Source organism: Nelumbo nucifera, chromosome 1 (genome assembly GCF_055504915.1).
Source record: "Nelumbo nucifera cultivar China Antique chromosome 1, China Antique-T2T, whole genome shotgun sequence".
NCBI classification, from domain to species: domain Eukaryota; kingdom Viridiplantae; phylum Streptophyta; class Magnoliopsida; order Proteales; family Nelumbonaceae; genus Nelumbo; species Nelumbo nucifera.
The window spans coordinates 41,090,413-41,103,008 of record NC_142649.1 but is presented as its reverse complement, the minus strand read 5'-3'; the positions used below and the strand labels follow the sequence as shown (position 1 = coordinate 41,103,008).

The 12,596-nt window shown below is 42.8% G+C and overlaps 2 protein-coding genes across 2 annotated transcripts in view; one reads left to right on the top strand and one right to left on the bottom strand.

Moving 5' to 3' along the window:
* PA200 (proteasome activating protein 200) overlaps positions 1-2,057 on the top strand; it is a 99,160-nt gene extending 97,103 nt beyond the window's left edge. Inside the window, exons 34-35 of the mRNA XM_010246525.3 lie at positions 936-1,089; positions 1,885-2,057. Coding sequence (XP_010244827.1) covers positions 936-1,089; positions 1,885-1,926 — 196 coding nt within the window. The 3' untranslated portion in view covers positions 1,927-2,057. The remainder of the gene's footprint in view (positions 1-935; positions 1,090-1,884) is intronic.
* A 48-nt stretch (positions 2,058-2,105) lies between these two features.
* On the bottom strand, positions 2,106-3,722 carry MYB80 (myb domain protein 103). Its single transcript, XM_010246523.3, has 3 exons — positions 3,445-3,722; positions 3,154-3,283; positions 2,106-2,850 (listed from the first exon to the last, which is right to left on the bottom strand). Exons 1-3 carry the CDS (start codon positions 3,575-3,577, stop codon positions 2,106-2,108), a joined length of 1,008 nt encoding a protein of 335 aa, XP_010244825.1. The 5' UTR covers positions 3,578-3,722.
* Between the last annotated feature and the right edge of the window lie 8,874 nt (positions 3,723-12,596).

Genomic DNA, 12,596 nt, shown 5'->3' with positions numbered 1-12,596 from the left:
TGGCAAGAGGGAAGAAAGGACTTCCTAATGAGTTGAAACTTTTGAGGTGGCAGAAACTAGAATTCTTTTCCTTGTCTGTGTTGTGTAAAAGTCTTGTTTTTTCAAAATCCCCGCAGTGAGGCATTCTGGAACTTCTCTTTTCTTTCAGTGTTTTAAAAGCTGAATGGACATCAAACCAAACCACTTCAAATTCAAATTTATGGCTCAGCTGCTTCATCCTCTAGTTTGAACCATTTAAATGCATGCAAAAAAGAGAAAAATTAAAAACAAGAAGTAACCAATGCTGATAAAAGAAACCAATCACAAGAAGTAACCAATGTGTAAAAGTCTTGAATGTTTGGGCAATTCGTAGTTAATTGAGACGTACTCCAATACAAGGTGGATTTGTAGGGTTGATGTATATTGCTGGAATGAATTCACAGCCAATCCAGAGGTCTTCTGTTTAATAGACAATTGGGATTCACCATAGCATTCAACCATGTGGCAGAAATAAATATTGCTATTTTTATGTCTTGCAAGCTTCCTTGATTGATTCATTAGAAAACCTTTTTCCAGCTGATTTTATTAGAAGTAGTTCATAGCAAGGTTCCAAATATTGATACAGGCCAATATGCCGGATGGGGTGTATTGGCCTGCATCTTTGGCTGCTTTTAGTTTTTTTTTCCAAACTGGTTCAGGAGGGGTCGGTATAAGGCCTGTCTACCCTGAAACAGGTCGAACCCCAAAATGGTTGCTGTTGGGGCGTATCGGAGAGTCACTAATACGATATGTAAGCGGCCAATATGCTCCGATACATTGCGAAATTTTAATCCTTGGTTCATATGGTTAAATAGTAATTGATTCTAGATAAAATTGGAGTACTTGATATATTGAAGGGCAGTATGTTTGCATGATATTGTATTATTTTCACATATGGTTTTTACATTTTATTGCAGTTGGCTGCCTGACCATGTAACCTTATTGGCTCGTTTCATTGGGGAACCATCACCCGTGAGATCTACTGTTACCAAGGCAGTTGCAGAGTTCAGGCGTACTCATGCAGATACATGGAATGTTCAGAAAGATTCTTTCGATGAAGAGCAACTTGAGGTTTGTTTGTACAACATTTTCTCTAGTAGGGCTGAAACTTTCATATTATTAAATGCTTGACGGTTGTGATACAGTAACCTTGCTGGAGGATGATAATTTTGTCTGTTAATAAAACTAAGAAAGGGGTCAACCATTTTTCTTTCCTCATTCCATTCTTTTATCCTTTCAACAAACTTTTCTTTCCCCTTCGTTTTCATTTTCTGCTTTTTCACTGAAATTCAAACCCCAGGAACTTGGGGATAGCCCTATGTGAAGGCTTCTCCTTGGATGGAAATTTATTTACATAGAGCATTAATAAGGATGAACTTAGGGGTGTAAACGGATCAAATTCGAACCAAATCAGGCAATATCCGAATTTGAATCTAATTAAAAAATTCAATATCCGATGGATATTGAAAATCAATGTTTGAATTCGAATTCGGTTAAATATTCAATACGAATTTAACCAGTTAAGTATTTTAGGTAATTAATAAATATATAAAATAAATATTTTATTCATATAATGTATATAAATATATAAATTATTTATATAATTTAAGTATTATATATATAATTATATAAAATATAAAATATTTTATATGAGAATTAAATAATTGGTTAAATTCGAATGGGGATGTGCATCACTATTCTATCCAGCCATCCTGGCATCCCCTATATGAAGTGTTCCAATTCCATGGTCTTGAAGGGGGAACCTGGCCATTAACTCTTGGTTCACTTTGCACCATTTATCACAAGCTATAGTTTCTACTAAATTTAATTTTTGTACTGCTAATGCGTGCTTGTGTATGTTTGCAGGTTTTGGGCGACACTTCCTCTTCGTATTCATATTTTGCTTGAGCTGTATTAGTTCTGTAAGAAAAGGGGTAATAATTGATAAAGAACAGAGAAAATAAAAGAAACGAGGCATATAACTGATTGTAACTATGTAATTCACTTTTATTTACACCCGTCATTTGCATGTTCCTCTAGTGGTTTTATTATTCTGGATAACACGATCCTGCCACTGTAAGCTGATTTTAAACGATAGGATTCATCAGATCATCGGATAAATCCCACAAGACACAATCTGAATTGAACATGCTAGATTCTTTTCTTGCTGCTTTTCCGCCCTCGGCCTCTTCTCCATCCTCTTCCTCAGCCTTCTCATGCAACCTTCCTTGTTGGTCCCCTCCAGTACATGTGCTTCCTGTGCACATACTCTGGCTCCAAGCCGATCCATCCCCCTCATTGCCATAAGATGGTGGACCATATTGAAACCCAGAAATTTTTACGGGAAATGTGTTCCGGTCTCTCGCAAAGCCATCAGATGTTTCTCCAGTACTAGTGATGGTCCAAGGTTTGTTCGTGGGAAGTGCATCTGGTTCTTGCATGGCTCTTGAGACACCTAGTTTAATCTTCTGTATCGTGTCATCTTTGTCTTCGGTTCTCCCAGTGACAAAAGTGGCTGCAGTATTCACTCCAGCAGGTTGTGGTACATCATATCCAGGTGTTGAGCTGGAACGTTGGAGCTGAAAATCGATACGTTTCTTAGTCAATAGGTGGAGCATCTCATCTTTAAAGCATCCAAGTGCTGCCTCGGCCAGGTGAGCAACCTGAGGTGGGGGTAGAGTGGTGGCAATCTCAGCCATGAGGTGGGAAAAGGGCTTGTGAGTGACGGGATCAATTCCCATTCCCGAGAGTTTCTTCTTGAGCTTGGTGTTCCAGTGGTTCTTGACGTCATTGTCTGTGCGGCCAGGAAGTTGAGCAGCGATTAGTGACCACCTATTGGACCAATTTAGAGAAAAGATAAATTTCAAAAGTAAGTCAGAATAACAGGCCTGTCCTTGAAGTTTGAAAAAACATGAAAACAAAAAATTAGATTTCTACTTCTATATTCTAAATTTTTAGTACGGGTTGCTCTCAATCTCTTATCTTTACATTTCGTTATCCAGCTAAACGAAACCAAAGAAAGAAAACCATTCATTCAATCCTTTTTTTTTTAGTTGGGGGACATGGACGTATTGTTTTTGGTCTTGATTCTTGAAGAGACGTCTTAACACGAAGCAAGACAGCAAAATGGTATACCGGTTCCCGACGACTGAATGGAGCTTGACGATGGTTTGCTCTTCCGACTCTGAGAACTCGCCATGTTTTAAATCTGGGCGGAGGTAGTTGGTCCACCGAAGACGACAGCTCTTCCCGCATCTCTGCAGACCTAATAGATGATACAGAAGGGGAGCCATCCATATTAGATGCTAATATTGGCCTTTTTTTTTTCTATTTTTGCCTTTTAGGGTGGGGGACAGGGGGATGCATTACAATTTACAGATTACAAAATGCACAACCGTTACATAACACAAGATATATAACAGTTACCAGCGTTTTTGGGGATGAGGCGCCAGTTTCGGGTGCCGTGTCGGGCGATGTAGGAAGAAAGCTTGTTGTCTTCTTCGGGGGTCCACTGTCCTCTCTTAACGTTGTCCTTCTCACAACACGGAATCCGACCCATCTCAACTATTTCAGGATCTTATAGAAATATTACTACTTGGCTGAATGAATTGAGGCTGAGATAGATGTGGAGTAAGATATAAGATATTACGCATCAGTAGAAGGTAATTAATTGGAGAAGAATAAAGGAAATGCGGATAGAAAGGAATACATACTTGTGTAATGCTTCGATTTTTTTTCCTGAACTTATTTTTCTCCTCTTTGTGGGTCTATTTTTGGTTTTCGAGTGAGACAAGCGATGGAAGTGGTATTAATAAAGAGGTTCACGTGAACGCACTGCATGGGTTAAGCCATCTAAGGTGCATGATTTCATTAAAGAATTCAACGCTGCTGAGCGCGTGAGGGACGGGCCGGTAGCTCACCCGCAAGACGCCTGGTCAACCCTCTCTCCCTCTCGTTGACTACCTGGGGCTACGCAAAGTTTGGTAAGCTTTGTACCTTTTTGGTTGATAGTTAGATTTGTACTTCCATCGCAGAATATCAGCTTAGATGTTCCCAAATTTGAGAAAATTAAGATTATTGCACGTGTGGACGGTTTTCACAGTTTTTTTTTTTGAAAAACTTTTGCTCCTCTTAAGAAAAGGAATGATCCTGCAGTAGGTAACACTGCCACGTTTTTCATTTTTGGGAATTGGAATGAGAATGAGTTATTTTATTCGGTTCGTGAGAAAAGGAGTATGGAATTGGAATGAGAATGAGTTATTTTAATTCTAACAGTTTAGTTGGGTGGAATCATAATCTATTCTTATTCCTCGTGAAATGATCATTCCCTCAACCCCTCTTCCCACTAAAACTGATCAGAGGCATAGCGGTTGGGATAAGACTTTTCGATCCAACTTCATTTTGTCAAAGGTATCTACAAAGAGGATGCCAGCCAAACTACCATTGTTTACCTCATAGTTGGCTATAATCATTTTCACGACCAAGGCATCATTGTGAGAGAAGCAGATTCCTCATAGGTCATCTTTTGTAAATGAGATCATATCCTTGGCCCTTAGCCTCTTTGGAGGGTTCTCATCATCGTTTTGCATCTCCTATACAAACGCTTTTCGGGCTGATGAATTGCATCTAGCCACTACTAATCTACCGGTGATTATTGCGATCACCCTAGTGAGTTCTTCTTCCTAAGGCTCCTTCTAGTTCCTCGGCGGCTTGGCAGGTCAGTCATCATTCTTGATGAACTACTTCAGGTACCTATGTTAGATCAACTCGTTGATCTCATTCTTGAGATCTCAACAATACTCTGTGTCATGGTCTTCAGCCCGATGGAAGTGGCAATACCAATCTTGGTTCCTGTTCACTGGGTTCCCTTTCATGCACGGTACTTGAGGTAGTTCGTCTTCTTGATCTGCATCAGAATCTCCCTCCTCTTGGTCATTAGTGGTGAATAATTACAGTACTTCATTGGGGGTTTTCAGGAGTGTCTGCCAAGTGACCTGGACCGTTTGGATGACTTTCTATATTGTCGGCCTCGCTTGCTCCTGCTCCCACCGCGGTCCTTGTCACGATCCTTCCACTTCTTATCACCCTAGTCTCCTCGCACATGGACCAACTCTTCAGCATCCATGTGCTTTTCTGCACAAAGTAGGAAACCCTCCATGTTGGCTGGAGGATTCTTAGCCAAAGAGAATTGTAGGAAGCGATCTCAAACATTGTGTATGACTGCTACTGCTTGGATGATCCGATCGAGATTGAGAACCTATAATGACTCCGGATTGAACCTTTGAACATACTTATGGAGGCTATCATCGGAGCACTAGTAGATGGACATTAAACTCATGGAAGTCTTTGGGTGGTGGCAGTTGGTTTCAAAATGCATCGTGAAGAGCTCACTGAATTGCTTCCAGCTTCAAATGGAGATCAATGTAAGTCATGAATACCACATCTGAGTTGTTTGACGGAATGTGGTCGGGAAGGCTAGGCACATGCTTTCCTTCGAAGCTTCGCGCAATAGCATGAAGGCCTGGAAGCTCTCCACGTGGTCGATCGGGTTGGTGGTCCTGCCATAGGACTCTAGGTTCGGCACCTTAAAATCTTCTGGGTGCGGTTCTATGAGGATCTCAATCGATAAAGTCGAGGCTTGGGTAAGTTGAGAAATGTTGAAGGTGTTGGTGTTGGAAAAGTTAGAATCCATCTTATGAGTGGCCTTACCATGCTAGATGGCTGGGTGAAATTACAAAAAATTTTTAACCCTTCTAGTAACCGATTTCCTAGTGTTTTGAAAAACTATATTTTTCCATATTAATCTTACACTGAACCGGACTAGATTCGAAACCAGATCAAAAGGGGAAATTATACCTAATACGGATATCACAAGCACATATCCCAAGGTGGAAGTTTACGCACAAATCAGTCCTAAAACCAGCCTCCACTAAATATGGCGTAATGAATAGTTGAAGCCGATTTAACTACATTGTTTTCTCAAAAATTACTATCCAACTTGCTTGGATCAAATGGGGTGAGTGAGCTTGATCTTCCTCAATATTTTTATTGCAAAAACTAGAAGGAAAAACTAATCAAAATCAGTTCTTGAAAGCCTAGGTTGAATTAGGGTTTCTTGGAAGACAAAGAGAGAAGAAGGGAGAGCAAGAGTGTGAAGTGTCCTAGCCTAGTTCGCCTTCTTTTCTTTTATCTCCATGGAGCACTATCCTAATTTAATTAGGAGATTATCCAAACCTAATTTGGATCTATTCTCTATTAACAGATAAATCTTATCCTCTTAAGAGGATAGGTGCTTCGTACCCAATACCAAACCTAGATTCGGCCCAAAGCACATGGCAACTTAAGTTGTCATGTGGCAACTTAATTAATCTTATTAATTTTGGGACTTATGCCCATTTACTTTAATGGCTCTTGACCCAAGGTGTTGCATGGCCACTTTAGGCCTGATAATGTATGGAGTGGGACCCCACAATGATCTCACACGAGTCCATATGGGTTCGGCCCTACCCTTAAAAGGGGTTAAGCCGAATTCACTACTTAAGGCAGTGAACCCCTGACCCAATCAGCATTGGTTCAATTTGGGCCCAACATTTATACCTAAATGATCATTGGATTCAGTCACCCTATGAAAATCCAAGGGTAATGAATTCATGTATGGTAAAGCCCATAAGGTAATCAACCATATAATGGTCTCTTACACTCAACCTCTTGGCTCATAATGATCAATAACACTACCCAACAAGGAAGTGTTAGACAGTGTATGCCCTTAGCTCCAATCAAAATGATGTACATTATGACATTTATTGTAAATGACTAAAGTACATATTTGATTCATGTTATTATGGTGTGTTTCTGTGTAATACCCTTAAACTAGACACATATGAGACTTGTGTTAGTTTAGAATCTTCACAGCCGTTGGATAGATCTGGGGAGATTTATCCTGCCAAGGCTGACACTGATGTGCCGCCAAGTTGGTTGGGGTGGCTTGTCTCAGCTGCTAGAGTGAGAACTGAGGTAGATGCAGTGTGGGTTTTCTTGAAACCCTGAAATGGACCAGAATTCCAGTATTGCCTTGGACCTTGGAGATAGATGGGCAAAATTGGAATGTTACACTTGGCCCCTAGACTCGATTATGATACTACACTATGTGTCGGATTGTGATGTCTTTGATATGCCAATTAGTGAGATCCTTACAGGGGATCAAAACCTGGGTATGTTGGGACAGTCTGAGAATTCATCTGAGTGGGTGATCATAGTAACAGGATCAGCCCCTTTGTCGGACAAAGTGAATGATCGGGGATGCACTCTCTCTGATGGAAACCAAAGCTGCTAGCAGCCGATTTCAATCGTTGAAATTTGTTTTGCAAAATATATTTATATAGAGATATACATATATATATATACATATATATTATGGTTTGAAAATGTTTGCAAAAGGTTTTAATTCTTGGGATCCATGTGAGTAGAGATTGCAGCACTGTTCCTTGCAACCGAGAGAGAGGTCCTCTCTTGTCGGGCAGTGTTTGATTATTATGGGCTGCGAGGTTAAGTGTAAGACCATTGAGGGTAATACCTGATGAGCTAATCTTGCATCTACCCACAGTCCTTGAGTTTTTATAAGGTGGCTTGACCCAGGGACCACTTAGTGTAAGTGTTGGGCCCATTAAGAGCCCATGGTGATGGGCTCAGGGGTTCACTGTTTCCTACAGTGAATTCGGCTAGGCCTTGTAACAGAGGCTGGGCTGAACCCATGTGGCTGATGTGTAGATCAATGTTTGGGTCCCATGCCATACAAGATACCCAACTGGGCAGTAGTTTGGATGCTGAATGAGCACATGGACTTAATGGGCCTAGAGCCCAAATCGAATTGGTTTAATTTGATTAATTAAAGAGGGGCGGTTCTGGGATTTGGATCAGCAGATAGGATAGAGAGTTATCCCTATCCACTCAGAGAGTCCAGATCCAAATAATGATTTGGATTAGGAAACTCCTAATTAGATAAGGGCTTATCCTTATCTCTTAAAGAGAGTCCAGATCCAAATACAGATTTGGATTAGGAAACTCCTAATGAGATTAGGAGCTACTCTCTTTAAGGTTATAAATAGAGGAAGAGGGTGAACCCTACTTTACACAACAAGATCTCAGATCCAAGAGAGAAGACAGCCCCAGTAAGACTGACGTCATCTTCTGCTCTTGCCTCCCTCTATTGCTGCCGCCATTGCCAGTTCGTTCTCCACCAGTAGGAATGATCAAGAAGTGTTCTTGATATCAGTTTTTGAGAACAACTGATATTAAGTCGTGCTCATTCACCCTCCATCAGATTCTTGTTGAAGAATCAGGTTCTTGCTGAAGGACCACCCTGCTGATTCTGCTCCACCCAGCCCGACTGTTTTATGGGCCGGGCTCGGGATTTGTCACAAAAGCCCAGCCCGAGCCTGGCTAGACCCGACTTATACATATATATATGTAGCTTTTAAACCCTAAATTCCTAAACCGAACCCTTCTCAAATTTCATTCTTTCTCACTCTCAACTCTAATCGACGCCACCAATGACCGACAGTGAAGATGGGTTGTAGTTCTAGTGAATAAAGGAACTCAAAATGGGAAGACCATTGCAAGAACGGAAGACTCTCAGAAATTGTAACTTGTCCATGATGGCAAAGCAGAGGATGATAGGAAGAGAGAAAGGAAAAGTAAGAGAAATAACATCTGTCCTAGTGTAACATTCATTCCTTCTAAACCTGTGTAATAGATAAAGCCGGAAGAATTCAAAGTGTAGGAACTGGGTAAGAGAAAAAGCTAGAAGAAAAAGAATGAAACTGCCCAAAAAATCTATGCAGGAAACAGAACAAGAGAGTTTCTGCAGGTCTCACAGAAATGGGTTTCTCAAAAGAGAGTACGATTGTTTGTCGTTTGAGTGTTGATGAGTGGAGTGACCAGGTCCTCTCTTCTCTCTCTCTCTCTCTCTCTCTCGTTATCTTCCTCTCTCTCATAGAAGTCGAACAGGTTTCTCTCTATTCCTCTCTCTCTTTGTCTCTCTCTATTTTGTAAGTCGATTCCTCTCTCCCTGTCTCTCTCGGGCTCTGGGCTCGGGCCCGGGTTTTGGGCTTTTTATGAGGGCCGGGCTCGGTCCCAAGTTGTAGGCCCGTTGGTCGGGTTGGGCTCGGGCTCAGCCCTACAAAAATTCTGTTAATGCAGAGTGAAAGCTCGGCCCGAGCCCGGCCCGGCCCGGCCCATGAACAAGTCTAGCTGCAAGGTGCAGTGCCACACTCTTTGCTAAGATGGATCTTGGGATTAAAACCTTTTGCAAACCTTTTTCATAAAATAGTAGTATATAACACATAAATACATTTTGCAAAACCAGATTTCTAACATAGGTGAAATCCATTGCCGGTAGTTTAGGTTTCCATAAGAGAGGGTATAAACCCTGATATTCATTTTCTCCGACAAAGGGGCCAATCCTATCACTATGATCACCCACTCAGGTGAATTCTCGGACTACCCTAACATACCCAAGTATTTGACGCTTGATGGATCTCACTGGTTGGTATATCAAAGATATCACAGTCCAACACCTAGTGTTGTACTATAATTAAGTTTGGGATTATGTGTAACTTTCCTGTTTTTCCCATCTATCTACAAGGTCCATGGCATAACTAGAAATTGGTTTGGATTTAGTGTTTTTGATAAACACCCACTAGCTGTGCTTGGGGTCTAACCCTAGTAGTTAAGACAAGCTACTCCAACTCCTTGGCAACACACTAGTGTCAGCCTTGTTAGGATAAACTCCCCAAATCTTATCCAATGGCTGAGAACATTCTAAACTAACACTAGTCTCTTAAGTGTGCAGTTTAAGGGGTAATACACAGAAACATACCAATATCAACTTGAAACAATAATGTACTTTATTCATTTACAAATAAATGTTTATGTACATCATTTTGATTGGAGCTAAGGGCATACACTGCCTAACAGTTAGAACATTGGCTTCATGGTCCTCGGTTGAGCTAATGTGAGGAGCTTCCCATGGTTCAAGCATGTTCTTCACTGATTCTCGATGAGGACATCTCTTGCGCCTATCCTATTGGGAGCCTATCGTAGAGCGTAAGTTGTCGGACCTATGGGAAGTTTTCACTCTATTTTTCACTCCATCAAGGACATACGTTGGGTCTCACTGCTCCAACGTGCTTGTCCAAGCAAGGTCTTCTTGCCTGTGACAAGGCAGTGGCTGCTAGTTCTCTGGAAGTGTGGGCTGTCTGTCTTGGTTCCAAGGAGGCGGTATCTATGTTGGTGCTTTGGACTAAGGCAATCCCAAGCTATGCGTTGCTCCTAGGACTACATACATAGGTTCATATCTCTAACCAGGGTTACGAGGTCTTGGAATTGTCGGTTGTCAACTCCCTTTGGTACCACCGAGGGCTCAACGTGCTAGACTTGCCCCCCAAAGGAGGATCTGCTTAGTTGAGTTTCCTTACCCTTTGGTGATGGCATTGTTAATAGTGAGAGAAAAAGAGGTGTGCAAGAATGGCTTTTTGCTCGTTTTCCATTAACAATGCCAATTGATGATGCTCAAATTGTTATGAGTCCTTTTTGGCTATGATAGCTCGGATAAAGGCTAGTGAGGTTGGCAAGTCAGTTCTACAAGAGGAGAATACATCAGAAAGCCCAAGAGGATGACCCGGGCAAGGGGACTCCAACAGTCAAGTTAGTACTGAACTGCTAAAAGGAACGAGAGGTGGTAAGTATGAATTCAGAGCAGAAAGCTAGAGAGAGTAATAGTGTAAGCGTACCGTTGGAGGGTGAGGACTGAGGAGTTACCCTTATATAGATAGTGAAGTCTAGTCAAGACGTGTCCGATGTGTTCAAAGATGACATGCCTTATCCATCCATTGCTTGTGGAATACACTCACACAGCGACACATTTACCCTTATTTGGTTCCCTACGAAGCGGACATGTGGGCAACGCGTCGTCGTGCTTTTTGGGAGACCGGATCTACTCCTCACACAGCTCTGTCATTCGCCTGGAAGCCGGATCACCTCCAGTAGGGAGCAGCTAGATCGCACAGCATCATTTGGCGTCGTCTGTGGGAAATGCGACAAAAAGCCTTTCTCCACCATCAATAACAGAATCAAATCCATGGCTTTCTCTAGTAACGCCGGACGAAACAATGAGATGAACGTCTCTAGGGGGCAGCCTTAGTTCCCTTCTGTCTGCATCGGTCAATTCACCATCCCGCTTACTGCGGCTGGGGTACCAACGCTGACCGTGATCCAAGTGACCACGAAAGTGAACACGCCACTCCCTCCTGTAGTTGGTGCGACATTCACTGAACCGTCTGTGGTTCCCCCTGGAGCCGGATAGTCCCAACTTGATGACTTGGTACACTATGTTCGGGCCATTCAGGTCCAAATGTAGTAGGTCCAGCAGTACCAACAACAGTTCCCTCCGCTGTAGCAGAATCAGCAGTCGGTTCCACCTCACCACCCGACAGCGCAACAGAATCAGTCTTGACGTCAGAACACTCACCCTCCTCACCAGGGAGAGACTTCCCAAGTTCCACATCCTCTTGGGAGCCAGGTCTCATCCCGCGGCAGGAGGGATAGACAAGTCACTCCTCCCGCTTCGCAGAACTTGAACAGATCAGGAGACACTCAGCCCGCCAGAGCCATTTCACCTCGGCCCTCGCATCATGAAGGTTCGCTTGCAGGTAATCAGTTTGAGGTTCTGGCTGCGGACTCAAAACAGGGCCCACCCGTCCATGGTAGCCAGGCTCAGCACCCAAAGCCACTCCGCGTCAGAACGGTACCAGATCATACAGAAGTCAGTAGCACTAATGCGGAGCCGGTCAAGAAGCAGCAACAAAAGCGTCACAATGCACGACGAACTACAGGTCGTAGCCAGTTCGCCATTCCCATCCAACCAGAACAAGTGAAAGGTAAAGAGGAGGTGAGCTCAGCGGCCACAAAGACTGCTCCTCTCCTGTCAGGGTTGTCTCCTTTGTCATCCGAGCTCCTGGCGGCCTCTATGCCAAAAGACTTTAAAATGCCTCCTCTGGACAAGTACGACTGATCCTTTGATCCAAATGATCACGTGGACTCATTCCAGTCCCAAATGCATCTATCTAGGGCTGACGAGTCCTGCATCTTGCTCGCACATGGTACAGGAACCTCGCACCAGAGATGATCAAAAGCTGGGCGCAGTTCGTACAGATGTTCACGTCACACTTCATCACTAGTAAGAAGTGCCTGAGGTCTCAAGAAAGCCTCCTCAGCATAGTCCAAAGAGAAGGGGAGTCGATCCGAAGCTACATAAAACGCTTCAATGACATCTGTTTACAGATCCCTGACCTAGATCCCACTGTAAGACTCACAACAGCAAGAAGAGGAATTATTCACAGGGAATTCAAGTGGCACGTGGTAGCCAACAAGCCCAAGGACATCACTGAATTCCTCAAGCTCGCCGATCAGTTCATCGGGATAGAAGAGGAGATGAACCAGAAGAGCGAAAATCCAACGGAGAAGAGGAAAAGAGAAGGTGACAACTCGAATAACGGTGGCAACAAATGAAGAAAAAGCTA